General features: G+C 48.2%; 1 protein-coding gene across 1 annotated transcript in view; it reads right to left on the reverse strand.

The window, feature by feature from the left end:
* The window catches only part of LOC118947677 (anoctamin-1-like), a 117,466-nt gene extending 98,017 nt beyond the window's left edge, over positions 1 to 19,449 (reverse strand). The window contains exons 1-4 of the mRNA XM_036972632.1: positions 19,005 to 19,449; positions 18,726 to 18,767; positions 9,983 to 10,393; positions 4,700 to 4,798 (exon numbers count right to left, since the gene is read on the reverse strand). Coding sequence (XP_036828527.1) covers positions 4,700 to 4,798; positions 9,983 to 10,393; positions 18,726 to 18,758 — 543 coding nt within the window. The 5' untranslated portion in view covers positions 18,759 to 18,767; positions 19,005 to 19,449. The remainder of the gene's footprint in view (positions 1 to 4,699; positions 4,799 to 9,982; positions 10,394 to 18,725; positions 18,768 to 19,004) is intronic.
* Positions 19,450 to 20,420: the final 971 nt, after the last annotated feature.

A 20,420-nucleotide genomic window follows, 5' to 3' on the forward strand; every position in this document is an offset into this window, starting at 1 on the left:
GCAATAAAAGAGAACTTGGCCCGAATTCTTTAAGACTTCAGGTCAGTCTGTACCTGCAGCCAGAGGAAGGGGCTGTAATTCAGGGTGGAGTGGATGGGAAGAGTCAACCTCTATTGTGTTGGCCTTCTGGAGGGCCCTGCCCAGGTAGAGGGATAGAGGGCTCTGCCCAGGTAGAGGGATAGAGAGCTCTGCCCAGGTAGGGGGATAGAGGGCTCTGCCCAGGTAGAGGGCTAGAGGGCTCTGCCCAGGTAGAGGGATAGAGGGCTCTGCCCAGGTAGAGGGATAGAGGGCTCTGCCCAGGTAGAGGGATAGAGGGCTCTGCCCAGGTAGAGGGATAGAGGGCTCTGCCCAGGTAGAGGGATAGAGGGCTCTGCCCAGGTAGAGGGATAGAGGGCTCTGCCCAGGTAGAGAGATGGAGGGCTCTGCCCAGGTAGAGAGATGGAGGGCTCTGCCCAGGTAGAGAGATGGAGGGCTCTGCCCAGGTAGAGGGATAGAGGTCTCTGCCCAGGTAGAGGGATAGAGGGCTCTGCCCAGGTAGAGGGATGGAGGGCTCTGCCCAGGTAGAGGGATGGAGGGCTCTGCCCAGGTAGAGGGATGGAGGGCTCTGCCCAGGTAGAGGGATGGAGGGCTCTGCCCAGGTAGAGGGATGGAGTGCTCTGCCCAGGTAGAGGGATGGAGGGCTCTGCCCAGGTAGAGGGATGGAGGGCTCTGCCCAGGTAGAGGGATGGAGGGCTCTGCCCAGGTAGAGAGATGGAGGGCTCTGCCCAGGTAGAGGGATGGAGGTCTCTGCCCAGGTAGAGGGATGGAGGTCTCTGCCCAGGTAGAGGGATGGAGGTCTCTGCCCAGGTAGAGGGATGGAGGTCTCTGCCCAGGTAGAGGGATGACATGATTTCTCCACAAGTTCTGACTATCTTGCCCAACCTATTTTTCTGTTTGACCTTGTTTTTCCCTAACCAGCAGGTCAAGAAGTAGGACAGAATCACAGCAGGTTGGTGCCACCTTAATTAGGGAGGACGGGCTCATGGTAATGGCTGAAGCAGAATGGTATTAAATACATCAGACATGGCTTCCATGTGTTTCCATTCACTCTGTTCCAAATCAGACTTTGTCACATGCGCCGAATACAACAAGCGTAGACCTCACCGTGAAAAGCTTACTGACAAGCCCTTACAGGCCCCCATTAACATCAGGGTTTTAGGCTGGGTTTCTGTACAGCACTTTGTGACATCGGCTGATGTAAAAAGGGCTTTATAAATACATTTGATTAACCAACAGTGCAGTTCAAGAAGAGTTAAGAATATATTTCCAAATAAAACTAATGTAAACAATAATAAAAAGTAACACAATAAAATGACAATAGCGAGGCTATTACAGGGGGTACCGGTACCGAGTCAGTGTGCAGGGGTACAGGTTAGTTGAGGTAATTTGTAGGTAGGGGGTAAAGTGATAATAAACAGCGAGTAGCAGCAGTGTAAAAACAAATGGATGGGGGTAAATGTAAATAGTCCAGTGGCCATTTGATTAATTGTTCAGCAGCCTTCCTCTGACACCGCCTAGTATATAGGTCCTGGACGGCAGGAAGCTTGGCCCCAGTGATGTACTGGGCTGTACGCACTACCCTCTGTAGCGCCTTACAGTCAGATGCCGAGCAGTTGCCATACCAGGTGGTGATGCAACCGGTCAGGATGCTCTCGATGGTGCAGCTGTAGAACCTTTTGAGTATCTGGGGACCCATGCCAAATCTTTTCAGTCTCCAGAGGGGAAAAAGGATGTGTCGTGCCCTCTTCACGACTACCTTAGTGATGTGGACACCAATGAACTTGAAACTCTCGACCCACTCCACTACAGCCACTCCACTACAGACATTAAGCTCATCCATCCATTATTATGAGCCATCCTCCCCTCAGCAGCCTCCACTGGACAGAATGCGTTCAATCAGTATGCTCCCGTTCCGCATCAGGGGAGGTGGAACGGGAGCAGTGACGGTACCTCCACTTCAGGGGAGGTGGAACGGGAGCAGTGACGGTACCTCCACTTCAGGGGAGGTGGAACGGGAGCAGTGACGGTACCTCCACATCAGGGGAGGTGGAACGGGAGCAGTGACGGTACCTCCACATCAGGGGAGGTGGAACGGGAGCAGTGACGGTACCTCCACATCAGGGGAGGTGGAACGGGAGCAGTGACGGTACCTCCACTTCAGGGGAGGTGGAACGGGAGCAGTGACAGTACCTCTACATCAGGGGAGGTGGAACGGGAGCAGTGACAGTACCTCCACATCAGGGAGGTGGAACGGGAGCAGTGATAGTCCCTCTATATACAGTTTCTTCAGAAAGTTTTCAGACCCCTTGACTTTCCGACATTTTGTTACGTTACAGCCTTTTTCCAAAATGGATTAAATAAATAAATGTAACTTCGCAATCTACACAGAATACCCCATAATGTCAAGAATCTTCCTAGGGCTGGCCGGCCAGCCAAACTGAGAAATCGTGGAAGAAGGACCTTGGTCAGCGAGGTGACCAAAATATAAATCGTCAGTGACAGGTCCTCTGTGGAGATGGGAGAACCTTCCAGAAGGACAACCATCTCTGCAACACTCCACCAATCAGGACTTTATGGTAGAGTGGGCAAACGGAAGCCACTCCTCAGTAAAAGGCACATGACACCCCCTTGGAGTTTGCCAAAAGGGAACTAAAGAAAGACTCTCAGACCATGAGAAACAAGATTCCCTGGTCTGATGAAACCAAGATTTAACTCCTTGGCCTGAATGCCAAGCGTTACGTCTGGAGGAAACCTGACACCATCCCTATGGTGAAGCATGGTGGTGGCAGCATCATGCTGAGGGGATATTTTTTGGCAGCAGGGATTGGGAGACTAGTCATGATCAAGGCAAAGATGAACGGAGCAAAGTACAGAGATCCTTGATGAAAACCAGAGGGCTCAGGTCCTGACTGGGGCGAAGGTTCACCTTCCAACAGGACAATGACCCTAAGCACACAGCCAAGACAACTCAGGAGTGGCTTCGGGACGAGTCTCCGACTGTCCTTGAGTGGCCCAGCCTGAGACCGGTTTTGAACCCGATCGAACATTTCTGAAGAGACCTGAATATAGCTGTGCAGCGACGCTCTCCATCCAGCCTGACAGAGCTTGAGAGAACCTGTCCCAGACCTGGTGTTTTCAACTCTCTCGAGACAGTAGGAGCGGTAGAGATACTCTGAATGGTCGGCTATAAAAAGCCAACTGGCATTTTCTCCTGAAGTGCTGACCTACAACCACTGTGATTATTATTATTTGACCCTGCTGGTCATCTATGAACATTTGAACATCTTGGCCGTGTTCAGTTATAATCTCAACCCGGCACAGCCTGCATTGCTTGCCTTTTGGGGATTTATGCTGGGTTTCTGTGTAGCACTTTGTGACATCAGCTGATGTAAGAAGAGCTATGTAAATATATTTGATTGATCTGAAGAGAGGAATGGGAGAAACTCCCCAAATACAGGAGAGTCAAGCTTGTACCCAAGAAGACTACAGGCTGTAATCGCTGCCAAAGGTGCTTCAACAAAGTACTAACTATAGGGTCTGAAAATGTATGTAAGTGTTATTTCAGCTTTTTTTTATGTGCAACAAAATTCTAAAAACTTGTTTTTGTTTTGTCATTATGGGGTATCGTATGTAGATTGATGAGGGGGAAAAAGACAATTGAATGCATTTAATTTCTGTCAGTCGGGATCTTCGTGAAATGGGTTTCCATGGCTGAGCAGCCGCACACAAGTCTAAGATCACCATGCGCAATGCTAAGCTTTGGCTGGAGTGCCATTTTGGAATGAGCTGTACAACGAGCAGGTGTCCACATACTTTTGGTCAAGTAGTGTATGTGGACACCTGCTCGTTGTACAGCTCATTCCAAAATGGCACTCCAGCCAAAGCTTAGCATTGCGCATGGTGATCTCATCCAAAATCTCATTGCAAAATCATGGGATTTAATATGGAGTAGGTCCCCTCTTTGCTGCTATAACAGCCTCCACTCTTCTGGGAAGGCTTTCCACTAGATGTTGGAACATTGCTGCTATAACAGCTTCCACTCTTCTGGGAAGGCTTTCCACTAGATGTTGGAACATTGCTGCTATAACAGCTTCCACTCTTCTGGGAAGGCTTTCCACTAGATGTTGGAACATTGCTGCTATAACAGCCTCCACTCTTCTGGGAAGGCTTTCCACTAGATGTTGGAACATTGCTGTGGGGACTTGCTTCCATTCAGCCACAACAGTATTAGTGAGGTCGGGCACTGATGTTGGGCGATTAGACCTGGCTCGCAGTCGGCGTTCCAATGAAGTATGTCCCCTTTGGTCCATTTTCCCCAATGTGAGTTGTTACATTGTAAAAGACAAGTCTCTGCTGTAGTGTGTTTGATTCACATAATGTTTCAGGTACCAGCAAATGTAATCCAAGTAGGAGAATAATCCCACCGTGTCTTCATGTGGCTCTACTGTAGCTGGGCAATCTGATGCAACATTAAAGACTGTTAAACTTCTATAAACAAGGCAACAACAACGGATGAGTTAAAAAATACATTTAAAAAAGGTGCAGGGCAACACCGAGATTAACCCCCTGTTTGTGTTAGGGGAGGATCCATCCATAGGATTACACACACACACACACACACACACACACACACACGGCTGTAAAGTGGTGGAGGTCTCACCTTCTTAGTGGGGACTTTGATCTTGAGGAACTCTGCCTCTCTGCTCAGGACCTGCCAGGGGACATGGAGTCTCGTGAAGCTGGGCCCGTAGACCCTGACCTGGGGGAGAGGACAGTAACCAACAGGTAGGAACCATAGTTTAATACCAGGAGGAGGACAGGTGGTGGGAACCAACAGTCAGGTAGGATTGCAAACCCTCCCACCACCTCCCAACCCTGCCCCATCAATTATTTGATAAAGTAGGTTTGTCAAGAAATACAGGTTGTATAATCCCCATTTAAATTGACTTAAAACACCCGCTAGAGTGGAAATCCACTTATTTTCAGCGGAAAGACGATATCCATAGCTTACCCATAATAGTGCACAATGATTTAAGTCAAGTCGTCATTTTAGTCAAAGTATTATATATTTGTGGTTGAAGTTGTAAACTTCTGATATTTTCAATGCCGTGTGTTTCCTCTATGAGATGACGTGCTAATACTTCTCAGTCTAAATTCCTTTTCTGGTTTTATTTCAATGTTACCACTCTCCAGTATGGCGTTGTTAATTCATCACAAACACAGTTGTTCCTCTTTGCGAGTGGCGACTGAGCAGTATAATAGATCATCTTTGGCTGAACCAACAGCTCGTCTCCATTGCCGACACTTGGCCACCTGAGCTTTGGAGCAACTAGGAAATAGGAAACGGTCCTCCACTTTAACAGCAAATTATCAAAATCCATTGGAGAATTTTTCAAGTTTCACTTATTTTTTAGCCATTCTGTATTAAATATATACACACAATACCAGTCAACAGTTTGGACACCGACTCATTCAAGGGTTTTTCTTTATTTTACTATTTCTACATTATAAAATAATAGTGAACACATAAAAACTATGAAATAACACATTGATAAACAAATCTAAATATATTTTAGGTTCTAATTAGCCACCCTGCCTTGACAGCGTTGCACACTATTGGCCTTCTCTCAACCAGCTTCATGAGATCGTCACCTGGAATGTATAGAAGGAGTTCCCACATATGCTAAGCATTTGTTGGCTGTTTTTCACTCTGCGGTCCAACTCATCCCAAACCATCTCAATTGGGTTGAGGTTGGGTGATTGTGGGAGCCAGGTCATCTGATGCAGCACTCCATCACTCTCCTTCTTGGTCAAATAGCCCTTCCACAGCCTGGAGGTGTGTTTGGGGTCATTGTACTGTTGAAAAACAAATGATAGTCGGACTAAGCGCAAACCCATGGGATGACGTATCGCTGCAGAATGCTGTGGTAGCCATGCTGGTTAAGTGTGTCTTGAATTCAAAAAAATAAAATCACAGTGTCACCAGCAAAGCACCCCCACACCTCCTCCATGCGTCACGGTAGGAACCACACATGTGGAGATCCTCCGTTCACCTACTCTTCGTCTCACAAAGACACGGCGGTTGTAACCAAAAATCTCAAATTTGGACTCTGACAAAAAAGGACAGATTTCATGTTTCTTGGCCAAAGTCTCTTCTTCTTATTGGTGTCCTTTAGTAGTGGTTTCTTCTTCTTATTGGTGTCCTTTAGTAGTGGTTTCTTCTTCTTATTGGTGTCCTTTAGTAGTGGTCTCTTCTTCTTATTGGTGTCCTTTAGTAGTGGTTTCTTCTTCTTATTGGTGTCCTTTAGTAGTGGTTTCTTCTTCTTATTGGTGTCCTTTAGTAGTGGTTTCTTCTTCTTATTGGTGTCCTTTAGTAGTGGTCTCTTCTTCTTATTGGTGTCCTTTAGTAGTGGTTTCTTCTTCTTATTGGTGTCCTTTAGTAGTGGTTTCTTCTTCTTATTAGTGTCCTTTAGAAGTGGTTTCTTCTTCTTCTTATTGGTGTCCTTTAGTAGTGGTTTCTTCTTCTTATTGGTGTCCTTTAGTAGTGGTTTCTTCTTCTTATTGGTGTCCTTTAGTAGTGGTTTCTTCTTATTGGTGTCCTTTAGTAGTGGTTTCTTCTTCTTATTGGTGTCCTTTAGTAGTGGTTTCTTCTTCTTATTGGTGTCATTTAGTAGTGGTTTCTTCTTCTTATTGGTGTCCTTTAGTAGTGGTTTCTTTGCAGTAATTCGACCATGAGGGCCTGATTCACAGTCTCCTCTGAACAGTTGATGTTGAGATGTGTCTGTTACTTGAACTCTCTGAAGTATTTATTTGGGCTGCAAATTCTAAGGCTGGTATCTCTAATGAACTTATCCTCTGTAGCGGAGGTAAATCACGGTCTTCCTTTCCTGTGGTGGTCCTCATGAGAGCCAGTTTCATCATAGCGCTTGATGGTTTTTGCGACTGCACTTGAAGGAATGTTCAAAGTTCTTGAAATTATCCGGATTGACTGACCCTTCATGTCATAAATCCTCAAGGATCGAACCCTTTGTTTTCACCTAAAATGACATACCCAAATCTAACTGCCTGTAGCTCAGGCCCTCAAGCAAGGACAGGCATACTCTTGACACCATTTGAAAGGAAACACTTTGAAGTTTGTGGAAATGTGAAATGAATGTAGGAGAATATAGCACATTAGATCTGGTAAAATATCATTTAAAGTGTTTTCAAATTATTATTATTATTATTATTATTATTATTATTATTATTATTATTATTATTATTATTATTATTATTATTATTATTAATATATATTTAATGCAAGAGAAAGGCCATAATATAATATAGCAGTCTGTGTGCAAAGTTCCAGATTGATCCAGTGAAGTATCGCAATGCTGGAGAGGGTGGCAGATAGCCCAGTGGTTAGAGCGTTGGCCTAGTAACTGAAAGGTTGCAAGATCGAATCCCTGAGCCGACAAGGTAAAAACCTGTCGTTCTGCCCCTGAACAACCCACTGTTCCCAGGCCGTCATTGAAAATAAGAATTTGTTCTTAACTGACTTGCCTAATTAACTAAAGGTCAAATAATAAAACAAATACTGGACAATATTGGTCAATTGATACATTTTCAAGTACATACCAGTAACTATAGAGAACATACAAAAAATGGTATGGTAATACACTATTTAAGTTTACACAAGGAATGTCATAGATGGATCATTAGCTTATACACTAACTTTCACACATCTAGATGGCCGGGTGGGTGTGGAGCCAGAGACAGCAGGGGTTCATACTGTAGAACCCAGCTCCTACAGCTGAATAGAAAAATAGATGTATCCTTTTCTCAGCGATCTACACAGAATACACCACAATGACAAAGCAAAATGGACGCCTATGTAGATATATGGAATATCTACAGAGGCCCATTATCAGCAACCATCACTCCTGTGTTCCAATGGCACGTTGTGTTAGCTCATCCAAGTGTATCATTTTAAAAAAGGCTAATTGATCATTAGAAAACCCTTTTGCAATTATGTTATCACAGCTGAAAACTGTTGTTCTGATTAAAGAAGCAATAAAGCTGGCCTTCTTTAGACTAGTATTTGGAGCATCAGCATTTGTGGGTTCGATTACAGGCTCAAAATGTCCAGAAACAAAGAACTTTCTTCTGAAACTCGTCGGTCTATTCTTGTTCTGAGAAATGAAGGCTATTCCATGCGAGAAATTGCCAAGCAACTGAAGTTCTCGTACAATGCTGTGAGCCCCACAGAGCCACCATGAGCAGAGCGCATGCAGAGTGAGGGTGACACACAGAGTGGAGCAACTAATGGCTTTACTAAGGGATTAAGTAATTTCTCATTTTGGGTTTCAGGCAGCGCAACTGGGCCTGGGTAGGGTGGGGTCTGAAAGTTGCGGGTATGGGTAGGAATCAGGGTTAAAATACATGCCCGTGCAGGGCTCTAGTAAACATTGGTCACAGAAGATTATTGGGACTACACGCCCACCTTTGGGTTGAACAGCGCGAGAGGTAGAGTCAGTTAACGTCTGCTGCTTGGTTGAACAACACGAGAGGTAGAGTCAGTTAACGTCTGCTGCTTGGTTGAACAGCGCGAGAGGTAGAGTCAGTTAACGTCTGCTGCTTGGTTGAACAGCGCGAGAGGTAGAGTCAGTTAAAACGTCTGCTGCTTGGTTGAACAACGCGAGAGGTAGAGTCAGTTAACGTCTGCTGCTTGGTTGAACAACGCGAGAGGTAGAGTCAGTTAACGTCTGCTGCTTGGTTGAACAACACGAGAGGTAGAGTCAGTTAACGTCTGCTGCTTGGTTGAACAGCGCGAGAGGTAGAGTCAGTTAACGTCTGCTGCTTGGTTGAACAACACGAGAGCTAGAGTCAGTTAACGTCTGCTGCTTGGTTGAACAGCGCGAGAGCTAGAGTCAGTTAACGTCTGCTGCTTGGTTGAACAGCGCGAGAGCTAGAGTCAGTTAACGTCTGCTGCTTGGTTGAACAGCGCGAGAGCTAGAGTCAGTTAACGTCTGCTGCTTGGTTGAACAGCGTGAGAGCTAGAGTCAGTTAACGTCTGCTGCTTGGTTGAACAGCGCGAGAGCTAGTCAGTTAACGTCTGCTGCTTGGTTGAACAGCGCGAGAGGTAGAGTCAGTTAACGTCTGCTGCTTGGTTGAACAACATGAGAGGTAGAGTCAGTTAACGTCTGCTGCTTGGTTGAACAACACGAGAGGTAGAGTCAGTTAACGTCTGCTGCTTGGTTGAACAACACGAGAGGTAGAGTCAGTTAACGTCTGCTGCTTGGTTGAACAGCACGAGAGGTAGAGTCAGTTAACGTCTGCTGCTTGGTTGAACAGCGCGAGAGGTAGAGTCAGTTAACGTCTGCTGCTTGGTTGAACAACGCGAGAGGTAGAGTCAGTTAACGTCTGCTGCTTGGTTGAACAGCGCGAGAGGTAGAGTCAGTTAACGTCTGCTGCTTGGTTGAACAACACGAGAGGTAGAGTCAGTTAACGTCTGCTGCTTGGTTGAACAACACGAGAGCTAGAGTCAGTTAACGTCTGCTGCTTGGTTGAACAACACGAGAGGTAGAGTCAGTTAACGTCTGCTGCTTTCTGAGAATCACTGGGCTAGAAGAGCAGGGCGGAAGAGCAGAGTCTCATATGGTGACGGCAATGCAACTTTTTGAAAGACGGGTGTTTCTTTAACTATGATGCAAACGTACACTAAATGACGATCTTTCCAGACCGCATGCATGGTGGATGGACTAGAAATACAAGTGAAAATATATTTAGGGTCAAATTCTCCTTACTTTTCATTAGGTGAGCAATGTTAAATATTACAAATTGGTTTGTTAATTACTTTGTTATTTTTTAAACTGCAGCGATAATGATACATTTCACCAGAAATAACACCAGACCAGCAACCACAGAGCGCACACACACACACACAGACCGGTTGGTCTCTCACCTCGGTGTCTCTCTCCATCTCAAGCCCCGCCTCCAGTAGCCTGGCCTCAAACTCCTCCCTGATCAGCACCATCTCTCCTTCAGCTGGGTCCGCCTCTAATTCCACCTCCACCGCCAGGTCCACACACACCTCCCCGTCCCCCGCACTCCGCTGCCCGGCTGCACATCCCAAACCCCCCTGCCCTACACCCCCCACAGGGCCGGAGAGGGGGGAGCTACCATTGGAGATGACAGAGAGGCGATGAGGAGGGTGTGGAGGGGCGGAGAGACGGTGCAGCCGGTCGCCACCCCTCACAGAGATCTGTTTGCGTTGGTAGAACACCAGAACATAGTCCACCTTCCTCCGACCATCTGAGAAGAACTGACAAGAACTTTGGCCATCCTGGGGGGCCGCTAGCCCAACACCCCCGCCCTGGAAGAGAGGAGAGGGGACTGGTCAGTAACTAACACCCCCTCCCTGGAGGAGAGGGGACTGGTCAGTAACTAACACCCCCTCCCTGGAGGAGAGGGGACTGGTCAGTAACTAACACCCCCTCCCTAGAGGAGAGGATAGGGGACTGGTCAGTAACTAACACCCCTTCCCTGGAGGAGAGGAGACAGACAGGGGACTGGTCAGTCACTGTTCAGTAGGGCAGAAGAAGCTAAATTCAACAACAACAACACAAATCTAAAACAGAGATGAACACACCCCTCCCTGGTTCTGAGGAGGGTGAATAGCAGGTCAACTTTATTGAAACATGCAGAAGTTGTACAGTACCAGTCAAATGTTGACACCTACTCATTCAACAGGATTTCTTTATGTTTTATATTTTCTACATTGTAGAATAATGGTAAAGACATCGGAACTATGAAATAACACATCTGGAATCATGTAGTAACCAAAACAAGTGTTCAAATCTAAATATTTTATTTCTTCAAAGTAGCCGCCCTTTGCCATGATGACAGCTTTGCACATTCTAGGCCTTCTCTCAACCAGCTTCACCTGGAATGCTTTTCCAACAGTCTTGAAGGAGTTCCCACATACGCTGAGCACTTGTTGGCTGCTTTTCCTTCACTCTGCGGTCCAACTCATCCCAAACCATCTGAATTGGGTTGAGGTCAGGTGATTGTGGAGGCCAGGTCATCTGATGCAGGACTCACACCTCTGCTTTTCGATCAAATAGCCCTTCCACAGCCTGGAGGTGTGTTTTGGGTCATCGTCCTGTGGAAAACAAATGATAGTGGGACTAAGCCCAAATCAGATGGGATGGCGTATCCCTGCAAAAAGCTGTGGTAGCCATGTTGGAAATGAGGTCGCAGTTGTAAATGAGAACTTGTTCTCAACTAGCCTACCTGGTTAAATAAAGGTGAAATAAGTATCAGTCTCACAGTCTCCTCTGAACTGCAATCTGAGTGCAGTTAACTCTAATGAACTTAACCTTTGCAGCAGAGGTAACTCTTCCTTTCCTGTGGCGGTCCTCATGAGAGCCAGTTTCATCATAGCGCTTGATGGATTTTGCCACTGCACTTGAAGAAAAGTTCAATGTTCCTGAAATGTTCCGGATTAACTGACTTTCATGCCTTAAAGTAATGATGGACTGTCATTTCACTTTGCTTATTTGAGCTGTTCATGCCATAATATGGACTTGGTATTTAACCAAATAGGGCTATCTTCTGTATACCACCTCTACCTTGTCACAACACAACTGACTGGCTCAAACACCTTAACTTTTAAGAAGGCACACCTGTTAATTGAAATGCATTCCAGGTGACTACCCCATGAAGCTGGTTGAGAGAATGCCAAGAGTGTGCAAAGCTGTCATCACGGCAAAGGGTGGCTACTTCGAAGAATCTCAAATATATGTTGAATTGTTTAACACTCGTTTGGCTACTACATGATTCCATGTGTGTTATTTCATGGTTTTTGTCTTCACTGTTAATCTACAATGTAGAAAAACGTTTAAAAAAATAAAGAAAAACCCTGGAATGAGTAGGTGTGTCCAAACTTCTGACTGGTACTGTACATACACCTGACACCTTATTCTACATAATCTATTTCTATCTGAATACACACACACACATGATTCAACAAATCAACTCATCATCACCTTGACTTGTGCAATCAGGTGTTAGTGCTGGGCTGGAACTAAAGCCTGCACCCCCTGCACAGGACCAGGGTTGGAGACCACCCTGTATCTCCACAGGACCAAGGTTGGAGACCACCCTGTATCTATACAGGACCAGGGTTGGAGACCACACTGTATCTATACACGACCAGGGTTGGAGACCACCCTGTAACCATACAGGACCAGGGTTGGAGACCACACTGTATCTATACACGACCAGGGTTGGAGACCACCCTGTAACTATACAGGACCAGGGTTGGAGACCACACTGTATCTATACACGACCAGGGTTGGAGACCACCCTGTAACTATACAGGACCAGGCTTGAGACTACCCTGTAACCATACAGGACCAGGGTTGGAGACCACACTGTATCTATACACGACCAGGGTTGGAGACCACCCTGTAACTATACAGGACCAGGGTTGAGACCACCCTGTAACCATACAGGACCAGGGTTGAGACCACACTGTATCTATACACGACCAGGGTTGGAGACCACACTGTATCTATACAGGACCAGGGTTGGAGACCACACTGTATCTATACACGACCAGGGTTGGAGACCACCCTGTAACTTTACAGGACCAGGGTTGAGACCACCCTGTATCTATACAGGACCAGGGTTGGAGACCACACTGTATGTATACACGACCAGGGTTGGAGACCACCCTGTAACTATACAGGACCAGGGTTGAGACCACCCTGTAACCATACAGGACCAGGGTTGGAGCCCACTGATGACCACCCTGTATCTATACAGGACCAGGGTTGGAGAACACTGATGACCACCCGGTTTCTATACAGGACCATGGTTGGAGACCACTGATGACAACCCTGTATCTCCACAGGACCAGGGTTGGAGACCACTGATGACCATCCTGTATCTCCACAGGGCCAGGGTTGGAGACCACTGATGACCACCCTGTATCGCCACAGGACAAGGGTTGGAGACCACCCTGTAACTATACAGGGCCAGGGCTGGAGACCACTGATGACCACCCTATATCTATGCAGAACCAGGGTTGGAGACCACCCTGTAACTATACAGGACCAGGGTTGGAGACCACTGATGACCACCCTGTATCTATACAGGACCAGGGTTGGAAACCACCCTGTATCTATACAGGACCAGGGTTGGAAACCACCCTGTATCTATACAGGACCAGGGCTGGAGACCACTGATGACCACCCTATATCTATGCAGAACCAGGGTTGGAGACCACCCTGTAACTATACAGGACCAGGGTTGGAGACCACTGATGACCACCCTGTATCTATACAGGACCAGGGATGGAAACCACCCTGTATCTATACAGGACCAGGGTTGGAAACCACCCTGTATCTATACAGGACCAGGGTTGGAAACCACCCTGTATCTATACAGGACCAGGGTTGGAAACCACTCTGTAGCTATACAGGACATGGGTTGGAGACCACCCTGTAACTATACAGGACCAGGGTTGGAGGCCACTGATGACCACCCTGTATCTATACAGGACCAGGGTTGGAGAACACTGATGACCACCCTGTATCTATACAGGACCAGGGTTTGAGACCACACTGTATCTATACACGACCAGGGTTGGATACCACCCTGTAACTATACAGGACCAGGGTTGGAGACCACCCTGTATCTCCACAGGACCAGGGTTGGAGACCACTGATGACCACCCTGTATCTATACAGGACCAGGGTTGGAGACCACTGATGACCACCCTGTATCTATACAGGACCAGGGTTGGAGACCACCCTGTAACTATACAGGACCAGGGTTGGAGACCACCCTGTAACTATACAGGACCAGGGTTGGAGGCCACTGATGACCACCCTGTATCTATCTATACAGGACCAGGGTTGGAGAACACTGATGACCACCCTGTACCTCCTCAGGACCAGGGTTGGAGACCACCCTGTATCTCCACAGGACCAGGGTTGGAGACCACTGATGACCACCCTGTATCTATACAGGACCAGGGTTGGAGACCACTGATGACCACCCTGTATCTCCACAGGGCCAGGGTTGGAGACCACCCTGTATCTATGCAGGACCAGGGTTGGAGACCACTGATGACCACCCTGTATCGCCACAGGACAAGGGTTGGAGACCACCCTGTAACTATACAGGACCAGGGCTGGAGACCACTGATGACCACCCTATATCTATGCAGAACCAGGGTTGGAGACCACCCTGTAACTATACAGGACCAGGGTTGGAAACCACTGATGACCACCCTATATCTATGCAGAACCAGGGTTGGAGACCACCCTGTAACTATACAGGACCAGGGTTGGAAACCACTGATGACCACCCTGTATCTATACAGGACCAGGGTTGGAAACCACCCTGTATCTATACAGGACCAGGGCTGGAGACCACTGATGACCACCCTATATCTATGCAGAACCAGGGTTGGAGACCACCCTGTATCTATACAGGACCAGGGCTGGAGACCACTGATGACCACCCTATATCTATGCAGGACCAGGGTTGGAAACCACCCTGTATCTATACAGGACCAGGGTTGGAAACCACCCTGTATCTATACAGGACCAGGGTTGGAAACCACCCTGTATCTATACAGGACCAGGGTTGGAAACCACTCTGTAGCTATACAGGACATGGGTTGGAGACCACCCTGTAACTATACAGGACCAGGGTTGGAGGCCACTGATGACCACCCTGTATCTATACAGGACCAGGGTTGGAGAACACTGATGACCACCCTGTATCTATACAGGACCAGGGTTTGAGACCACACTGTATCTATACACGACCAGGGTTGGATACCACCCTGTAACTATACAGGACCAGGGTTGGAGGCCACTGATGACCACCCTGTATCTATACAGGACCAGGGTTGGAGAACACTGATGACCACCCTGTATCTATACAGGACCAGGGTTTGAGACCACACTGTATCTATACACGACCAGGGTTGGAGCCCACCCTGTATCTCCACAGGACCAGGGTTGGAGACCACTGATGACCACCCTGTATCTATACAGGACCAGGGTTGGAGACCACTGATGACCACCCTGTATCTATACAGGACCAGGGTTGGAGACCACCCTGTAACTATACAGGACCAGGGTTGGAGACCACTGATGACCACCCTGTATCTATCTATACAGGACCAGGGTTGGAGAACACTGATGACCACCCTGTACCTCCTCAGGACCAGGGTTGGAGACCACCCTGTATCTCCACAGGACCAGGGTTGGAGACCACTGATGACCACCCTGTATCTATACAGGACCAGGGTTGGAGACCACTGACGACCACCCTGTATCTATACAGGACCAGGGTTGGAGACCACCCTGTAACTATACAGGACCAGGGTTGGAGACCACCCTGTATCTCCACAGGACCAGGTTTGGAGACCACTAATGACCACCCTGTATCTATACAGGACCAGGGTTGGAGACCACACTGTATCTATACACGACCAGGGTTGGATACCACCCTGTAACTATACAGGACCAGGGTTGGAGACCACCCTGTAACTATACAGGACCAGGGTTGGAGACCACCCTGTAACTATACAGGCCCAGGGTTGGAGACCACTGATTACCACCCTGTATCTCCACAGGACCAGGGTTGAAGACCACCCTGTATCTCCACAGGACCAGGTTTGGAGACAACTAATGACCACCCTGTAATCTATACAGGACCAGGGTTGGAGAACACTGATGACCACCCTGTATCTCCACAGGACCAGGGTTGGAGACCACCCTGTATCTCCACAGGACCAGGTTTGGAGACCACTAATGACCACCCTGTAATCTATACAGGACCAGGGTTGGAGACCACACTGTATCTATACACGACCAGGGTTGGATACCACCCTGTAACTATACAGGACCAGGGTTGGAGACCACCCTGTAACTATACAGGACCAGGGTTGGAGACCACCCTGTAACTATACAGGACCAGGGTTGGAGGCCACTGATGACCACCCTGTATCTATACAGGACCAGGGTTGGAGAACACTGATGACCACCCTGTATCTATACAGGACCAGGGTTGGAGACCACTGATGACCACCCTGTATCTATACAGGACCAGGGTTGGAGAACACTGATGACCACCCTGTATCTATACAGGACCAGGGTTGGAGACCACCCTATATCTATACAGGACCAGGGATGGAGACCACTGATGACCACATTGTATCTATACAGGACCAGAGTTGGAGACCACCCTGTATCTATACAGGACCAGGGTTGGAGACCACCCTGTAACTATACAGGACCTGGGTTGGAGACCACCCTGTAACTATACAGGACCAGGGTTGGAGACCACCCTGTATCTATACAGGACCAGGGCTGGAGACCACTGATGACCACCCTGTATCTCCACAGGACCAGGGTTGGAGACCACCCTGTATCTCCACAGGACAAGGTTTGGAGACCACTAATTACCACCCTGTATCTATACAGGACCAGAGTTGGAGACCACACTGTAACTATACAGGACCAGGGTTGGAGAACACTGATGACCACCCTGTATCTATACAGGACCAGGGTTGGAGACCACTATTGACCACCCTGTATCTATACAGGACCAGGGTTGGAGACCACCCTGTATCTATACAGGACCAGGGATGGAGACCACTGATGACCACCCTGTATCTATACAGGACCAGGGATGGAGACCACCCTGTATCTATACAGGACCAGGGTTGGAGACCATTGATGACCACCCTGTATCTATACAGGACCAGGGTTGGAGACCACCCTGTAACTATACAGGACCTGGGTTGAGACCACCCTGTATCTATACAGGACCAGGGTTGGAGACCACTGATGACCACCCTGTATCTCTACAGAACCAGGGTTGGAGACCACCCTGTAACTATACAGGACCAGGGTTGGAGTCCACTGATGACCACTCTGTATCTCTACAGAACCAGGGTTGGAGACCACCCTGTAACTATACAGGACCAGGGTTGGAGTCCACTGATGACCACCCTGTATCTCTACAGAACCAGGGTTGGAGACCACCCTGTATCTCCACAGGACCAGGTTTGGAGACCACTAATGACCACCCTGTATCTATACAGGACCAGGGTTGGAGACCACACTGTATCTATACACGACCAGGGTTGGATACCACCCTGTAACTATACAGGACCAGGGTTGGAGACCACCCTGTAACTATACAGGACCAGGGTTGGAGGCCACTGATGACCACCCTGTATCTATACAGGACCAGGGTTGGAGAACACTGATGACCACCCTGTATCTATACAGGACCAGGGTTGGAGACCACCCTGTATCTATACAGGACCAGGGATGGAGACCACTGATGACCACCCTGTATCTATACAGGACCAGAGTTGGAGACCACCCTGTATCTATACAGGACCAGGGTTGGAGACCATTGATGACCACCCTGTATCTATACAGGACCAGGGTTGGAGACCACCCTGTAACTATACAGGACCAGGGTTGGAGACCACCCTGTATCTATACAGGACCAGGGTTGGAGACCACCCTGTAACTATACAGGACCAGGGTTGGAGACTACTGTTGACCACCCTGTATCTATACAGGACCAGGAATGGAGACCACTGTTGACCACCCTGTATCTATACAGGACCAGGGCTGGAGACCACCCTGTATCTATACAGGACCAGGGTTGGAGACCACCCTGTAACTATACAGGACCAGGGTTGGAGACTACTGTTGACCACCCTGTATCTATACAGGACCAGGAATGGAGACCACTGTTGACCACCCTGTATCTATACAGGACCAGGGCTGGAGACCACCCTGTATCTATACAGGACCAGGGTTGGAGACCACTGATGACCACCCTGTATCTATACAGAACCAGAGTTGGAGACCACACTGTATCTATACACGACCAGGGTTGGATACCACCCTGTAACTATACAGGACCAGGGTTGGAGGCCACTGATGACCACCCTGTATCTCTACAGAACCAGGGTTGGAGACCACCCTGTAACTATACAGGACCAGGGTTGGAGACCACTGATGACCACCCTGTATCTCTACAGAACCAGGGTTGGAGACCACCCTGTAACTATACAGGACCAGGGTTGGAGACCACTGTCTACCACCCTGTAACGATACAGGACCAGGGTTGGAGACCACTGTTGACCACCCTGTATCTCCACAGGACCAGGGTTGGAGACCACTGATGACCACCCTGTATCTCTACAGAACCAGGGTTGGAGACCACCCTGTAACTATACAGGACCAGGGTTGGAGACCACTGATGATCACCCTGTAACTATACAGGACCAGGGTTGGAGACCACTGTTGACCACCTTGTATCTCCACAGGACCAGGGTTGGAGACCACTGTTGACCACCCTGTATCTCCACAGGACCAGGGTTGGAGACCACTGATGAGGTTATATCAAGTCTGGTAATGTAGGGTTAAATAATTCAGCAATACCTTTTAGGTGAGAGGTTCTCCTTGACAGCATAAATGGAGGACAATCTCTACAGTAATAACCAGCCAGGCGACATAAAATACTCTATAACAAAAACATGTTTTCAGTTCACATACGTACGTACTGGGAAAGGATTTGGCATGTCATAACAAACAAACGCAGGAGCAGAATCAACAGTTAGCAGAAAGTCAACCGTTTGCGGAGTTACTTACAGGAATCTTGTCTTGGCTGGCGTATTGATGCATTCTGTAGCGCTACAAACACAGACAGGAGAATAAAGGAACGGTGTCGTTAGACCGGGAGGAGAATAATAACGGAATAGTAGCAGCAGCTGTACGCGCAGAACTCATCATTATCAGCACGCGCATCTCGGTAATCCGTCAATTTGGGGGAGCCAAGCGACGCGCCTCTCACTTGGCAGGGGACTCAAGATTAGTAGGCTATGGCCTACACACATGTTTCATCTAGATACCTATCAAACTATAGTCTACCTGGAGCTCCCCGTGAATTAATTGGGCTATGAGTCTGAGCTACAGGTTCCGTCGATTCATCCGTCTGTTGATTCTGACTGCGCGCGTCCTCGGAAGTTTGGCACACGCTCAACTCATGTTCACCCAGGTGGGTTGATTGGTCGATGCTCCCTGATAAATTACGGTAACGAGGAACCAGTGGGAACAACCGGGCTCACAGGTGAGGTGATACTGATGGTTTCTACGGCGACGCGCTCAGGGAATTAAAGTGGAAAGCACTGTCATGCACGAAGAACGCATATTAATAATTGTTGTTTTTCATTACAATGAGACCGAAAAATACTACGACCTTTAAATAATGAGCAGTAGGTATCCACGCCTCTTGTTGGTGTTTATTCTTCATTAAAATTATGTATCCACGCCTCTTGTACGTGTTCATTTTTCATACATGACAGCGCTTGCCATGTTCCTTCCCTGAGCGCGTAACCGTAGAAACGTTCCAAGTATCAACACACCTGACAGGCTCGAACGCCTTTAACACTGTCAAATGAAATACTTTTTATAGTTGAGCTATTTCGTTTTAATGTTTCTCCAACACGGTAGTCAGAAAGGTATTCAGCATAATAAGACCGTTCAAACTGTTCCACTGAAATCATCTGATTGGACAAACATCGATATTGTTGATTTAAAACACACACACATATATGCCTCTGACAACTTTTTTTCTGTCCAAGTCAAGCACTGCTCCTAAATCATGTCCATACTGTATGTGTCAGCTCCTTTAGGGAGTCTATGTCCCGACCCAGACCAGGACCTGTAGAGCCCAGGGAGATGTCCCGACCCAGACCAGGACCTGTAGAGCCCAGGGAGATGTCCCGACCCAGACCAGGACCTGTAGAGCCCAGGGAGATGTTCCGACCTAGACCAGGACCTGTAGAGCCCAGGGAGATGTTCCGACCCAGACCAGGACCTGTAGAGCCCAGGGAGATGTTCCGACCCAGACCAGGACCTGTAGAGCCCAGAGAGATGTTCCGACCTAGACCAGGACCTGTAGAGCCCAGAGAGATGTCCAGACCAGGACCCGTAAAGCCCAGAGAGGTGTTCCGGTCCAGACCAGGACCTGTAGAGCCCAGAGAGATGTTCCGACCAGGACCTGTAGAGTCCAGAGAGATGTTCTGACCCAGACCAGGACCTGTAGAGCCCAGAGAGATGTTCCGACCCAGACCAGGACCTGTAGAGCCCAGAGAGATGTTCTGACCCAGACCAGGACCTGTAGAGCCCAGGGAGATGTTCCGACCCAGACCAGGACCTGTAGAGCCCAGAGACATGTTCCGGTCCAGACCCAGATCAGGAGTACCAGGCCCCGGGTCGAACAGGGCATCACTGTGTATGGACGATGACTCGCTGACAGCTGTGGGCACCCTGCAGCCACTCCAT

This window comes from Oncorhynchus mykiss, unplaced genomic scaffold (genome assembly GCF_013265735.2).
Source record: "Oncorhynchus mykiss isolate Arlee unplaced genomic scaffold, USDA_OmykA_1.1 un_scaffold_188, whole genome shotgun sequence".
Taxonomy (NCBI): Eukaryota; Metazoa; Chordata; class Actinopteri; order Salmoniformes; family Salmonidae; genus Oncorhynchus; species Oncorhynchus mykiss.